This window comes from Engraulis encrasicolus, chromosome 5, assembly GCF_034702125.1.
Source record: "Engraulis encrasicolus isolate BLACKSEA-1 chromosome 5, IST_EnEncr_1.0, whole genome shotgun sequence".
In the NCBI taxonomy this organism is placed as follows: Eukaryota; Metazoa; Chordata; class Actinopteri; order Clupeiformes; family Engraulidae; genus Engraulis; species Engraulis encrasicolus.
The window spans coordinates 15849734-15866103 of record NC_085861.1 but is presented as its reverse complement, the minus strand read 5'-3'; the positions used below and the strand labels follow the sequence as shown (position 1 = coordinate 15866103).

The window sequence follows — 16370 nt, the reverse complement described above, 5'->3', positions numbered from 1 at the left end:
GGTAGAAAAAACTAAGGAGTTGTTGTAGAATCTTAAATCATTCAGAAAGATAGATTGAAGAGGCTTGCTTTTGCTGTATTTACATTTGTGTATGAAGTATTTAGCTAGTAGAAAAATGAGCTTTATTATGTAAAACATGCTACTGTCCTCTCTGCTGAAGTCATGGGAACCAAATAAAACATTTTTATAAGAAAATTGAAGGTTTTTACACACTCTTTCATTCAATAACGATAGTAGGTCCTTCCAGAATCCCTCAGAAAACCCACACTACCAAAACAAATGTGCATTCGTTTCTGGGGATCCTTCACAGAAGGTGCATGTATCATCCAAGTCCTGCTAATTTCTCTGACTGCTCTCTCTGGGTGCATCCCAATATGTGACCTTGCCTCCTCCACTTGCCTCCTCCACTTGCTTCCCGTCATGATGACATCACTGACAACAGCATTATATTTCAATATCTTGCAAAAGCTCAATTGTAAAGTCTTTTTCTCGTGTGTAATTGTTATGGTGAATGAAAAACAGTCCCTCAAAAGTTGTTGTGGCTTGGCTGACAGCTGGGAAACTTTATCGTTTTCTCCACGGAGGAGGGGCCAGGAGGCGGGGCGAGGAGACAAGCGCAAGTGGAGGAGGCAAGGACACATATTGGGATGCTCTCTCTGCTACGCGTCAGCGGAAGCGCGTCTGTTGAGGGTGGGTCTTGGATGAATGTGATTGGTCAACCAAGGGAAGGACAGAAACGCTGTTTTGAAACGCTGTTTTGTAACGTGCTATGTAAACTCCTGTCATTGATATTGTCATTTTCGCAATGGAAGCCACCCAAGCAGGTATTTCCTACAAGTGCTGAAAGTGAAACATTATCGGCATGCTGTACCGATAGCTGTCAAAAACGAAAACGCAATTATGTATTCTAAACTCCGATAGAAAACTATCTGAAATGTCTGTTAGCATGAGGAAGCATGGCTAGCGTTAGCGAACTGCAAGGGCATGTGAAGTGGTGGTCACCCGCCTGAAAATGTTCTGGTTTTGCGTCAAATATGTAATTTCTGTCAAATATAGACTAATATACATACCAGCTTGTTCCGTGCACAACATTTTAACAATATGTTGCGTGTTTGTGGCTTGACAGAAACATAGATAGGCTACTATTTGTCCCCTCTGCGATGCAAAAAGCTTCACAGGGCATTAACTTTCAGAAATATCCACAGAGCGGTCATTTGCGTGCACAAATGAAATGAAGCACAGCTGGATGCAAGTTGTATAGGCTAGATTAGATTTGGTCAACACATTATATTGAAGGTGTGCAAATATCCGTTTGCTACAGCGACGTGACTGTCGTGTAGGTGGGAGAGAGTGAAGCATCTGTTGAAATAACCATGCACTGTGACTGTCCATTGTTTTGGTAGCCTATATCCTTGAGAGAACATGTTGTTAAAGCCATATTATGACAGACAGCATATACATTGTTGTTTGTTTTGCCCCTGTCTTTCATTAGTTGCCGAAGAGCCCGTGCTGCGGCATGTGGAAACCGACGTGTTGATTCCCAAGATGATGCGGGAGAAAGCCAAGGAGCTTTGTTCAGAGAACGTTTCTGGTAGGCCTGTTAGTTCCCCAGACTTCGAACTGACCCTGATACAGTTAGGTTAACAAAGTTTGGTATCCTAATTGGGTTACATTTTGTCCCACAAACACTATGCATAAATAAATATAGACAGTTTCAATACATAAGATACGAATAAAAACAGTGGTGTAGTCTACTTTTTTGAAGTGGGTATACTGTATATTCGAGCATTTTTTGAAGTGGGTATACTCTATATATTTGTGCTATTCAAAACAATGGATCAATCAATTTTAAGTGGGTATACTGAAGCCCCTAAAATGTAGAAGTGGGTATACTCCGTATACCTGCGTTCTACGTAGACTACACCACTGAATAAAAACAAAACAAACTGATATGAGTGCACTGTCCTGCTGTCAATGACTGTTTTTTCATGGACCACAAACATTCCATATAGTCAGTGGCTGAAGGATAGTGCTGTATAGGAGTGTCAAGGGGGATGTTACATTACATTACACATTACATTACACAGCTGATGTTTTTATAAAGTGACTTGAGTTCTCTTACAGGGTATTGGTTACAGTCTCTGCACTTGTTTTTGTATATTTCCTGTGCACTTTGTATTTGCTAGTGAGGTTGGCTATGATTATGTCCTCTTTTGAAAGTCGCTTTGGTTATAAAGTGTCTGTCATGTGCAATGTAATGTAATACTGTAATGTCTATTGAGGAGTGTGGTGTTCGGTGCATTGCCCAAGAAGTGCACTTCAACCATAGATGGACGGACGTGTAGGCAATGGCATCAACTTCAGCTCAACATTTTGTAATGACTGAAGTGCGGGCACAGGAAGATAGAAGACAACAAACAACATTTTCATTATTATTTGGGTGTTTTTGACAGCCACAGGTGTGTCGAAACGTCAGTCACTTTTTGCACCAAAAGGGAAAAAAATGCTGAGAAAAACTACTGAAAAAGTATGCCGAGTGCTCTTGTCAGCCCTGGGTTGTGTCAATGAGAAGTACCCTAGTTTGTCTCGACTACAGTACAAAACATTTTTTACCCAATAGCCACTTCACTAAATTACTGCACTAAAATGTGCTACCAAAGAAGGCTATTGGGTTACTGAATGAATGTGGATGTGTATAGCTGTGACATGTTTGGGTGGGTGTAGGAGAGCATGACAAGAAGTTGTTGACAACAAGACTTGTGGTCTTTGGTGCTTACTGTACTTACTTGGAAGTCGATGGACTTATAAGAAATATTGTGTGAAATATACAGAATTCACACCTTGACCACTCAAGGAATGGACTGAAAAAAAAGCTGCATTGTAGAAGCGCTTCCATGTGTTGACTACTTAGCATCCATCTACCCATATTTAGCAGAGGCTCAGCCCGTTTGTTTGCGTACACATACTATTATCGAGGTGTGAGTGTTGTGGTCTTGGTCTCAAACATTGTGCTTTCTTTTTCTCTTTTGCTGGGCATTACACCTGCTCACGGTAGCAGAGATCAAATGGGAGGTGAGGTGATGTTTGTGGAAGAGAGGGGAAGTGGAAGCAGACGGTGGAAGGGGGAGGGGGGGGGGGAGGAGGTGGGGTCTCGAGGCTGGAAGGACCCTCTCACGCCACCAGGCAGAGCAGCCCACCAGCACCACCCCCTCCTCCTCCACCACCACCAGCACCTCCACCCCCCATCACCACCACCCCCTCCTCCTCCACCTCCACCACCACCACCAGCACCTCCTCCACATCCATCTCTCCCCCTTTTCACACCTACCTATGCGCCTGCCCATGCTCTTTCAGGAAGCTCACTGTTCTTACGAAACGAGAGTCTGGCTACCGTGGAAACGCTGCACTGAGTGGTTTCAAAGTTACTGCTAGTTGCACCTTTTGTTTAGAAGTTTGCTTTAAATGCGACTTCAGGTGCAAAATCCTCTTGCATTTGCTGCTGTTGTGGGATATACTGAAATATAGGGGAAAAAACACCACACACACACTGAATTTGTCACAAACAAAAAACACGCTTTTTCAGTTGTCTTTGAAATTTGTACATTTTTTGAACGGTGGTGTTCCAAAGAAAATATTATTCTCAACACCTGTCTTGACCACGTAAGAACTCCTTGTGGCACTGTGTGTAAGTGCATTATTGTTACACAGTTTAATACTCCACCTAATTCTTGCCACAGAAGATTGTAAAATACTTGAATTGATTGACTAAAGAGAACCCACCAGCAGAGCATCATTTATTAATCCCGAGGGAAATTATCCATATAGCACTCGCATGCATACATTTACACACACACACACACACACACACACGGACGGACGGACGGACGGACGGCACTCTCGGAGCACAGAGCAGGCAAATAGTCAAAAAGTGAAAGTGTCCAAGATTATCAAAAAGAGAGACGGACAGCACGGAAGGTTCTAGTCCACCTCTCACTCTGAAATGAATGTGGACATCTTACATCTGTTGCATACATTTTTTTTGTCAAACATCGCGAGCTAGTAAACCCCGTCCACCTGCACAGCACTAAGCCCTGAACGGGTGGTGTGTGTGTTTCAGGTGGTGTGGCAACCGCGTTTATTCTGGCATTTTCCGGCTCCTCTGATCCTGGCCTTCCTCCTGGAAACAAACGTCTCTCTCTCTCTCTCTCTCTCACTGTCTTTGTTGTGATCTGTGGGGCTTGCTTAATCTGTGAATCGCATTTGAAACATTGGGGTTTCCGCTCCAGAGAAGACATGATTGAGTTTGAATAGGCGTATGCGCATAATCATGTGGGAGCTAATTGACTATGCATGTGCTAGCTATAGCAGTCCCTCAGCTGCAGGGGGATGCTGAGCCATCAGAGAGAGGAATAGAGAGAGGAATAGAGAGAGGGAGAGAGAGAGGGAGAGGGAGAGGGAGAGAGAGTTGAATGGAGAAGATGGAGATAATTCTAGAGAGAGGGTGGTGGAGTGGAATGGAGAGAGAGAGTAATGGATGGAGATCTCGGATGGGATGGGGTGCAGCGTTTTTTTTTTTCCTCAGATGGACTCAAAACAATACATACTACTACTGAATAACTCAAATGTACATGGATAGGATAGCTACATGGGTCCATCTGTCACGTTTTGTTTTTGGAACAGAACTGCAGAACTATTTTGCTAATGCTGTAGCCCCTTAACGTACGCCATTCCACCAGTGGAACACTGTAATAGTCACTCATAAAACTTAACTAACATACTGTAGTACTAAGTTACATCACCATGACAGTGCAGTGCACAGGGCCCTTAGTAATACATTCTGACTTGGTCATGAACATGCCATTCTGGTGGTAACAGCTTATTTTTAACAGGGGCTGTGTCTTACTGGGATAAGGTTTGAGGTGGCAAGTCCTACGCTTAGAATTAGGAAGACAAACGGGTGACTTTTAGTTATCAGTGGTCAGTGTGGATCTGGTCAGCTTGTATTTTAGCAGAGCAAACAAATGTGTAAAAGGGCGAAAGGGCAAGTGTGGTTTGCTGTTGCTCCTGTCTGGAGGAGAGTGGCTATATTAGGCCTATTTCAGACCAGAGCAGGGAAGCAGGGCAGGACGGAAGTGATTTTACTGGAGGTGGTGAAAATATATGGAAACAGATCTGTCCTTCCACACCAACACGTGTTACTCGGGCGGTAGTGGTGCAGGACCCGGCTCAGCTCTGTGCTGCATTTGGAAAATAGAACTCGAGTGGATTTTGGACGCCAGTGGCCGGCGGTGTCCCGTTGAAATGAATGGCAAAGTAGCTCACTAGTGGTGGGGGAGATTTTGAACAGGACTGGCCGCACACTTCGACGCTGTGCCAGTGTGAAAGGCTGAGTAAAACACACCGGCTGAGACTAAGTAGAAAGACCTCACAGTCTTCTCGCTTCCGTCCCGCCACGCTCTAGTGTGAATCTGGCCTTACACTTGTCATTAAATTAGTCTCAGATTTCTGGCTATCCAAATTGCTTTTGTTCAATCTAGTGATGAAAAGCTGTTGGAATAATCACCCCCACCCCCCACCTCCCCCCAAATTAATGAGCAAACAGAAATCCACTAATAGGGTTACCGTAGGTTTGCCCTGAACTGCTCCACAGCCTTTTCACACCAGAAACCTTACACCTCCCCATGTCTGGATGAGCTAAGTTTGTGTGAAATCTCACGGGTGTCACCTTTTTCTGTGTCTCTTCACTCCTAACGTTTACTTCCCCCCACGCGGAGGGCTTCTCTCTCTCTCTCTCTCTCTCTCTCTCTCTCTCTCTCTCTCTCTCTCTCTCTCTCTCCTTCTCTCCGTCTCGCGAAATGTGACAAAACGTGTGAATGAGGTGTCTGTTTAACCTGCCACTGTGGCCAACAACAAGCCAGAATTGTCTTTATGAATGTGAAAGCGGGTGGTGAACTGCCCACATTTGTAACGGTAAGCTTTTGTTTTTGATATTGCTTTTGGAGTATGCTATTTTTAAAGGCTGGACGTAGAAACAGACATGGAAGGAAATCACGGGAAGAAGGCAGTAAGGGTGGCCTCTTTTTTGTTATTTATTTCAAATAGTGCGGGTGATGCACGCAGGCGTCTCGAGGTTAGACATCTGTGGCCTGTTGGGACCATCAATGCTCGTCTCCTCAAGGGACCAGTTTCATGAAGGCACTCCATCGCTCTAAGCAGAGGTGTTAAAAGTAAAAGTAAATTCATGGTCTAAGTACAACATTAGCGCATGTTATTACATAGCTGTTTCACCATTCACTCCATTGTACTGTACTTAAATAATGGAGACTGTGTTATTGCTGGAAAACATACAAATTTAACAAGGACCAACCACAAACTAGATGCAACCAGTGCAGTGTCAGTTGACCGCAAGACAAGTACACAGGTCTACTGGTTACTCAGAGTGGAAGAGTCTGCAAAGAATAATCAAGACATGACTCCTTGACATTTTTTTACTTGGAGCATGTTTTTGAATGTCCTTTTTCTTCTTTCTATTTATTTCTATTAATTGACTCAGAGGGCCTGCACAAGAGTTCCTATGTGCCTGGGCTACTAGTTCATGCACAAATGGCAAATAAAGAAGTGAACTTTGCCTTTGATAAGTCACCTGTGTTGGAAGGAAACTGTGTCTGTTTTAGTTCTGACACTTCTGGTTCTAAACATGTGGGATGGGATGGGATTACACCAGAATGTGGTTTTCGTGGTGGCAGACGGCACACACACACAAACGTTTTGGTCATGTTGAGATGCGCGTTTGCGCGCGCATGTGTGCGTGTGTGTGTGTGTGTGTGTGTGTGTGTGTGTGAGAGTGAGTGAGATGGGCATCCTGCAGTTGAGCTAATAAAACATCCATCCATCATAAACGAGTATTTTCGGGGACGCCACGTTTCGGTTCCTTTCTGCTCTCTAGCCATCACCCCTCTCTCTCTCTCCATGTAGCCGCCACTTCATGTTGACTGGAAAAGGGGAACTAGGGGAAAGTGAAGACTGTTTTTCTATTTTTTCCCCTCCATCATACTTTCAGTTTTTGTGTAGCACTTTTTTATCTACCTAAACTGAAAATGAGGTGTGAGAATGCTCTCGTGTTACTAGTTAAACCAGTGATGCCCAAAGCACCTGCAAAAAAACGCCTGCTGAATGCCTAAGCCCTTGTTGGGAAAGTTGCCCTCAGCCAATAAAAACCTAAATATCTCAGCCTCTGATGCACATAAAACATGAAATGAGTTGCATTTAAACCCTAAGACCTCATCTTGCAATCGAGAATGTGTTCATTCAGCTGTAACATACCCACATTTGAATTGAAAAGGCTAAAATCTCAAGAGCCTGAACACAGCATATATGTGTGTGTCTCCAGGCACCAAAGGTTAAACAACATTTTCAAGTCATCAGGCTAAAATGGGTTAAACCTTGTCCTGTATACTTGTGTGGTACGTACGTATATAATGACAAGAGGCAGAAATGGATATTAAACATAGTCTTCAGCAGCTTCCCTTATTTTCATGTTTAGCCCACCCCAGGTGAAAAACCCATATACTTAAAGTGTACTTTTTTTGACCGTACTTAGTACAAAGTGTACTATTTTCGGCGATTTAAAGTGCGCTTCATTGCACTATTAGTGCGCTGAAGCACTACTAAAGCAGTACTTCAGCACACTTGCAGCACACTGAGGATGCTAAATTGGCACCGCTTTTGGACAACTTTAAGTGCACTACAAGCATACTTTTGAAAGTATGCTCCAAACAAGCTTTTCATGCATTCATATGGCATTAATAGTGTGCTTGAGTACACTTCTATAACATTTTATTGTTACTAGAAGTACAATAAAAGTATATTAACTTCATGCTTCTTTGGACTACATTGGAACATTTTAAGTCTGTAAAAAGTATATCATATTAAGTATTGTAAATATATAACAGGTATGCTTGAAGTATATTTACAGTACACTCCCAAGTACATGAAATAATATAAATGTAATAGTACAATCCATGCTGGTCCTCAGAGCTTGTACATTACACACAGCCACATGTCACAGTAGTGATACAGTATGCATGCCTAGCACGACTGACATTTACAATCATTGCATTGTTACAGAGATTTCAGACACACATCTCACTTTATTTCATTCTTGTTCCACCTTCCTGCAATTGATTATGTGAATTTATCACTATTGGTGACCCTTGATTCTTTGTTTGAACAACTAGTTCCAACTTACCTCTCACCATGATGTCATGGGAAGTGTGAGCCTATATATACCAGACATATACGTGACCATCATAATGACGGTGGGAACATGGTCATTTTTTGTGTATCACTTTAAAATTTTAAAACTCCTACAATAAACGCAGAATATAACAATGAGTAACATTTTCATGCAAACCAAAGATATTCCTTAGAGGTAAATGGCTTTCTGTTTGAGAAATTGAGCTCCAGGAAGTGCATTACATGATGGTACATGCATGATGATGCATGATGGGTAAATGCACTTTGTGTAAGCACACTTTGAATATATTTGGATGAAGCACAATCATGGTGCACTTAGAAAAAGTATACTTCCAATATGTTAAAGTGATTTACTTTAAAGCGCACTATAGAAAATCACACTTCGAAGTCACTTGGGTGAAGTATAATCAAAGTGCACTTAAAAAAAGTGCAATTGCAATATGTTATTAAAAAATACACTTTTAGTAAGTTCACTATTAGAACACTATTAGTATATTCCTCTAAATACACTTTAGCCAAACATCTTCTAAGTGCACTTTATGTATGGTTCACAAAGTGTACTTTCTTTGAGAGCAACTTAATTACATCTAATTTTAAGTACACTTTAAATAAGCATATTGTAAACATACTTTTTCTTAGCACAAAAAGTGTGAGTGCGCTTTTAACATGCTAAGTACACTTCAGTTGTGCTTTTATTGTACTAAATTGAACCACTTTTTCACCTGGGACCAGTTAGAGAGGCGGATGTGCTCAACTCGCACTAGGGAAAGCATAGCAATAACAGCAGCAATAACGCACGTTATCTTAACAAAAAAAAAACAAAAAACAAAAAACTGGGCAGGACTTGTTGCCTTTATTTTGTGATAGTACACTGAAGATATTGACAGGAAGCGAGTGGGGAGAGAGGGATGGGGAAGGGTCTGCAAAGGACCCAGGCTGGAATCGAACCCGGGTTGCCGGTTTAGCAGTACAGTGCCCTACCGCTTGAGCCAAGGCCGGCCCATAACGCACATTATTGATGAGGTGCACACTCAAGTAATGTTTCTTTCATTTTGTTAATGATGTGGCACACATTTTGGTTGAACGACACATGACTGAAACATTGAAATAAATTGATTTGCTTGTGGAATGGTCAATGAGCAGGAGTTTTCTTACATTTGAATGACAACCTCACTGTGGTGATGCTCAATGCACCTGTCTGACTCCAGAGGTGTAAAATGGTGCTCTATTGTTGAACTGTTAGTGATTGCATGACAGAAATGTGAAATGTTGCTCACCATCTCCCCCCCCCCTCTCTCCCTCATTCTCTCTTTCTCTCTTTCTCTCTCTCTCTCTCTCTCTCTCTCTCTCTCTCCCTCTCTCTCTCTCTCTCTCTCTCTCTCTCTCTCTCTCTCTCTCTCTCTCTCTCCCTCCCTCCTCAGCCTTTTCCCAGTGCTGTAAAGAGTCTGGCTTCTTCATGGTGTTCAAATGCAGGGATGAGAACGCAGCGCTGAAGGAGTGCCTGACCAAGTAGTGAGTGTCCCTTCTCTGTTCTACCTCAGCAGCACTACATTACATTACATTACAATACACTTAGCTGACAATGTTATCCAAAGTCATGTATAGTTATTTACAGGGTATTGCTAACAGTCCCTGGAGCAGTGTGGGGTTAGTTGCCTTAAATCAGCCATGGATGGAGGTGTAGGGAGAGGTAAGGGTGGGATGCGAAACTACAACCCTCTGACCTTAAGATCCCCCTCCATAACAATTAGGCCATGGCTTCCCCAATAGTACAGCTAAATGTGAAGTAAATAACTTTTTTTGTACATGAGGTCCCACGGCTCCAAACTTTGTTATTTTAAATTAACTAGCCAGTGACAAAAAGTAAAATATACTGTACCAGCCCCTCAAAAAGTGAAATACTTCTGGCTGGTTGTTGAGAGTTCCGTTCATGTTTTACAAAAGAACTGATGTGTGACACCACTGCCACATCCTGCACACACGCACACACGCACACACGAGTGTGAAGGGTCAACATTTTATTTATATTATATGACATTTTATAAGATTTTCTGACTCGTGGTAACTACTTGTTGATTACTGGAAAATATATTTCATGATTTATTGTACATTTTGCGTTCATGATTTATGGAGCTTTTTCGTGCGTTTTTTCTTCATTATATTTATAGTGCATTATTTGTGCTCACCACTTATACACTGTATCTGCATTTCATGTTCATTAATTTATGTACTGTGTTTACAAGGGACTAAAAGGGAAATTAGCCTTATGGCTACCTGTACAATCTTGCATATTTTGCCTTTTGTTTAAATGCTGCTGGTAATATATGCTGTCCCCTTGTTTAAATAAATAAACTTGAAACTTGAAACATGGGCTGGAACATAAAACACTATTATTATGAGTATCACATTATATTATATTATTCATTTAAACATTGCTAATTATGTTTTTTCTGACCATCAGTTACCAAGACCCGGCCTTCAAGGAAGAGTGCAAGCAGCAGTACATTCAAGAGAAGTTGGAGTTCCAGAGAACTGGAATTGCACCCAAGAACAGGACACAGAAGGTCCCCACCAGCATGTAGACATTTAGTCCAATAGCATCAAGGACTGCTTTGAAAACCGTCACATACAAGAGTGCCCACATTACTCTCGTCTTTGTTTTGTGCTGCATATTTGTTTTGATTTTTCATGAATAGAAATTGAGTTGGTGACAGGGACATTCATGTCAAAGTGTGACTGCTTTAGCAGTAGTTTGATGCAATTGCATTGTATAGACCGCTGGCTTGGTGAGAATGATGTGTGCAGAATGATCTTTCATTGTGATCTTGGACTTGATATAAACACATGATCGAAATTCAGATTCAAATCGAGATTTGTCAACCCCCTCCCCCCATTTCAGACACGCACATATTGATGTGCGTGCTTGTCGTCCAGGTGGACTGAGCTTTGAAAATTAGTTTGAGCAAATGATTTGCAAAGCCACATGGGATATTTTGTCAGTAATTAATTGGTACATTGTTTCAATGACTGTGCACTGGCCACGATGACATAGTGAAAACATGAGATGCGTCAGGATTCAGGAAGACGGTAATTAAATGAAAAATATTAAAAATTGTAAAACAAGCTGATCAGTTCAGAAGGAAGCAAATATACAACTAACATGGTTGATATGTAAATAATCAAGGGTTATATTCATCAGGCTTTGGTTTATTTTTTGTTTTTGTAAAAAAAAAATGTGTGTAAAAAGTAAATATTCATATTTATTCAGCTTGTGGATGTGTATTTTGTACCTACATTTGCAACAGTGCATATGCATGACAGCTATGAATTACTGCAGGTGCAAAGGTGTGAAAAATGGCCTAACGATGAAATGAGCGGAAACACAATGTGAGTTTCTATCGGTCTCTATGTGTTTGTGCTTACGGTAGATGCAGGTGAATAAGAGTTGGTTTGGCCAGAGGCTTCCCAAACAGACCCCACCTGAGCAACAGGCTCTCTACGGTGTAGGAGAGAACGTGAGGTGAGATGGGCTGTTTTGACGTCTTTTGCCCAACCACATCAAGAAAAACAACAAAACAAACAGCTGGCAGCTTTGAGACACCAGTTGAAACTGCAGTATTGACAGATCGTCTGCAGTGTTTCCTTTCAACCTGGCAGATGAATGTCCTCTGGTAGTGACAGACTGCACCACCATGCACCTGATGCTGAGCCACATAGGCTGCTGTTAAAAGAACAGGCCACCTCATTTCAGGGAATTGCTTATATATATGTAGTTAGGCCCTGGTAAAATATATAAGAATATATATGTATATACATACATACACAAAAGAATGTATATATTTTTTTCTCCTGCCTAGTTTGACAGTGTAGCTATTTTTAACATAGCAATGGAAGTCTATGGTACCAAATACAACATCAAATGTACTTACAAATCACTTCACAAAAAATGTAATTCACCAGAGTGCAAAATGGCTATTAAAAACTTGTGGGTGGATGTGAATGGTACCATTTACTTCCAGTGATTTGTACAAAGTTATGCTAAGAATGCCAATCTAAGCACTGAACACACTGAAAAGAAAATGGTGTGCACAGTCATCATGTGTAACGCTTGGAAATACTGCATGTGTACTGCAAATGTAAAAATAAAAAAAGCTTGAACTATTCCTTTAAATAGTAATGTAATAATAATAAGCTTATAGTCACCTTTGACTAGTGGTTAGTGCCACCATAAAATGATTGTTTTATCATGTAAATTAAAATGAGGGAAAAAACAAAACTGATGTGAAAATAATGTTAACAAGCATTCTGACATTCATTAATTTATTTAATTTAAATCATATTTACAAACAGTCTTTTCTGAGTGGTAATCCTAAAATATAATAATAATCCTTATCTACTGTACATTGCATTTTGGTTTGCAAATCTTTTGCAAGAATATTGAATATATCACTGCAGTTGCTGTTTTTAAAAAAAAACAAAACAAAACAAATGAAAAAAGAAAAAAGTCTGATTTAATCTTGTATGGAATATAAATGGTAATCTTCCCAGCACTACATGCCCCATACATTTGTTATCAGAACACTGAACACAGATCACATGGAGTCAATAGGGTTGCCAGAAATGCCATCCCCGTTGGAGATGTACTGTAGGCCTTCTGTATTTGAGTGTGTGTGCTGCATGTGTGAGATGCAGACTCATTTTGAAAGTTATTTTGTCTGCATTATAAACCACCTCCAAATGGAGCCTCCGATCAGTGAAGTCTTTATATACCTTTGATATACATTTATAGGGAGGCAGACTCCAGAACATTTGGAAATATCATTTAAAACAAATTTGACAAGACAATGATGTGACGGAGGAAAACTGGCAATTTATGGGCTGTACAGTCTCTTAGATCTACCAGTAGCTCATTTTCAAGTTTTTTTTAAGTAGGTAGCCATGACCAATTACTGTTTATTTCAGTGATGAATCAATTCACTTCTGCGACTTCTGAGACTGACATGCATCACACAATGTGGAAGTAAATATGTGTGTCCTGTATATTCCAATGGACATGCAGGATTATGTTTCCCATGTATATTTCCGATGGTGATTTTAGAGCAGCAACGATTTAAATTGAAAGGAGAAAAAAAAAAGATTTTTAAAAAATCAATACCATATACCTTCAACAACACACCACAGATCACCATCACATTGTCAAATAACATTATCAACATCTTAGTTACATAGAGAGGTGGACACTCCCAGTTCAGAAAGTAAAGAGTCCTACAACACATTGGGGGAAATCATCTCACTCACTGACTAAGATGATAAAAAAAAATCTTCAGTCAGGTAAATGAGAAAATTTGTGATGGTGCCTGGATTAAATTAGACAGGCAAAGGGAAACGGGGAAGGACTTTTAGCCTTCAAGTTGACTTGTCCACCTCTGGTCACTCTACATTACTATAGGCACTAAATGCACCCAAACAGAGCCATGGAATTCAGAGTTGTGACAACTGGGGCACAGGAAGTCAGTTGGTGACGTGATTCACGTAGATTCAAATAAATCTAGGCAGCAGATTTCTTTTCGTTTAAGACTAACACGGAACCGCTACATACAGTGACAAGCAAAGATGACATAAAAATGAATTAAAATGAATTACATTTACCTCAACTGCATGTTCAACGCTTACTTCCTGGAACTATTTTGGAACTATAGCAATGGCGATCTGTACATCAAAGTTTCCATGAGTCGCCATATTTGTGTAAAAATGGAACATGGAGGTCAATGGTGGTAGCCTAACTCTTACTTCCATAGCTCTGCATCCAACTACCCTTTTAAAAACATCCCCTCACATTGTGACCTGGCTCTGACCCAGTCCAAGCATGGGGCCTTAAGAAACAAACCCCTGCCATCCCATCCCATTCTTCCGAACCAACTGCAATTGCTTGCTAAGTTTCAGAAAAAGAAAGATAAATTACATTCACAATTGATATTGAATTGAATAAAAGCTTGTTTCTTTCCATTTCTTCACAAAAGAAATAAAAACACATCGTTAAGGAACAAACCACATTTTTGAGTTCCCCCTTACAACACCCACTGATATTGTGTCAGTTTATATAGGATACAAAACTTTTAACGTGAAAACTAGCGTTCCCACACTTGGTATAAGTTGCCCGTCTGTATGTTTCAAACACCTTGTAAATGATCTGCTTCAAGTCACTTCCCCAAAAGAGATAAAAACAGCATATTCTAAAATTGTTCACAGAGGACCATCTTAGTTTACCGTTCCTGTCCAGTGGAGTCAGAGAAAGTGCGCTCAACTCCTATTTTTTTTTTACAGGCTCTTCGGTTCGAACAGCAACATTCATATTTTGTAGAAAAGCCGCACTCTCGGGTGTGATTCTTGTATTTTATTTCAGTGGGTTAGCATGACAGACAGACGTTTCAGCGACGCTGAAGAAGGCTTAGGCTGAAACATCTGTCTGTCATGCTAACCCACTAAAATAAAATGACATTTGAGGATGCGGCTTTTCTATAAAACAAGGATGGATTACTGTACAGGCCCACCGGGCCCAGGCCCTGAAGCCCAAACTTCCACGCTACAAAAAAAAACGACTTTATTTTTGGTCTATATTTATGTCCTCATATTGTTTTAAAATTGCACTTTTAGCTGCTATATTTTCAATTTCTCTTGGGGGGGAAAACCCCCCCGCAACAAAGGCTCTCTAACATTTTCGTTAAACACTCAAACCTTTTGGAACCTCCCCATTCCTCAGAGACTGTAGTAAACCTAGACAGGACACGAGCATTTTGGCATTGAATGCTTCGCTATGGGAATGAAGCCCTGGGTCTAAGTACCATTGAGCGGGTGAACAAACGTTGGCGTGTCATTACGTATTCACCTTTGTGGAGTGGCCCTTGGGAGTCCTCAGATGTTTTTCAAGACAGTAAACAATTGATCAGGTCAAGTCTTTCCTTTTTCTTTTCCTCCACAATGTCCCAACCCCCCCTCCCCAGCTGTTATCAGCCAAAGAAATACACTGACTTGACTACCACTGGCAAGTTAAATCTAATAGTCAAAACAGCTCACCTGAACGTGAAGAGAGTTCAGTTGTTTCAGGAGTTTCATATTTGTACAGCAGATAGAGGAGTACGCTTTTTCCCTTCACACATAAATAGTTATTTAGAAGTAGCCGTCATTACAATGTATGGAAATGAAGAATTTACACACATATATTATATATACACACAGTCACACACACAAATACACTAACGCTCTCTCTCGATCTCACACACTAACACACCGTCACATCTTTGTCCGAAGTGTCAGCGCTGAAAAAAATCCTTCATCCCGTCAAGCTTTCTGCCCTTTGGTGTCTGAGATGTCTCGTCGTGAAGTTCAAGTTCAACAAAGCTCAGCTCCTGTTTAGCCCAGTTAGGGCCTCCGCACATCGGCTCCGACAAAGTGCTGAGCACTGCTCCGCAAAAGTTTGATTCCATTGTTTTCAATAGAACCCCGCACACTGGCGCCGATGTCCGCGGACATTCGCGGATGTCGGCTAGCGATTAGAGACGAGTTCTATTTTGTCGGAGCCGCCCATTGACTATCAATGCTATGTTCGTGTGAAATTGGGTTTGGGGGTCGGAATTGTGTCGGAAGCGAAAGTGCTCCGCAGTGCTGTCGGAGCCGATGTGCGGAGGCCCATAGGGAGACCACAGAAACAGGTCTAGTCAGTTTTGGGGATCAGGGTGATGGGGGGGTGGTGTGTCGGAGTAAGAGGAGTGTGGGGGAGCGTCGCTTGGAGTTCAAAGTGGCAGAGGTACTGTATGTCGTCCCCCAAAACATCCATCCCTCCTGGGAGCTCGACGAAGTGAAGGTCTTAAGGCAGACTAGGTGTCTCTAAAACAGGGAGTGAGTACACGGGGAACTGGGTACAGTCACACATATGAACACCAGATACCATGTACAGTAGGAGTGTAAATCACAGGCTCCATGACGATACGATATGGTGTCGATTTCTTAAAATAGGGATTTGATTATTTTCGATACTTAAGAATTCCCCACGATACGATTCTATTCGATTAGGTTTTTTCCAATACTTTTCTACTTCTATTATGTTATGGAGCTAG

The 16370-nt window shown here is 41.3% G+C and overlaps 1 protein-coding gene across 1 annotated transcript; it reads left to right on the top strand.

The window, feature by feature from the left end:
* Positions 1 to 689: 689 nt before the first annotated feature.
* On the top strand, positions 690 to 11519 carry cmc1 (C-x(9)-C motif containing 1). The gene is made up of 4 exons (XM_063198005.1): positions 690 to 824; positions 1493 to 1591; positions 9678 to 9768; positions 10718 to 11519. Exons 1-4 carry the CDS (start codon positions 806 to 808, stop codon positions 10836 to 10838), a joined length of 330 nt encoding a protein of 109 aa, XP_063054075.1. The 5' UTR covers positions 690 to 805; the 3' UTR covers positions 10839 to 11519.
* The last annotated feature ends 4851 nt before the right edge of the window (positions 11520 to 16370 follow it).

Bases quoted from the DNA above. Each gene is read 5' to 3' on its own strand.
- cmc1 (XM_063198005.1), top strand. The intron at 1,592-9,677 runs GTAGGCCTGTTA...CTCCCTCCTCAG, and splicing joins TTGTTCAGAGAACGTTTCTG to CCTTTTCCCAGTGCTGTAAA. The intron at 9,769-10,717 runs GTGAGTGTCCCT...TCTGACCATCAG, and splicing joins AAGGAGTGCCTGACCAAGTA to TTACCAAGACCCGGCCTTCA.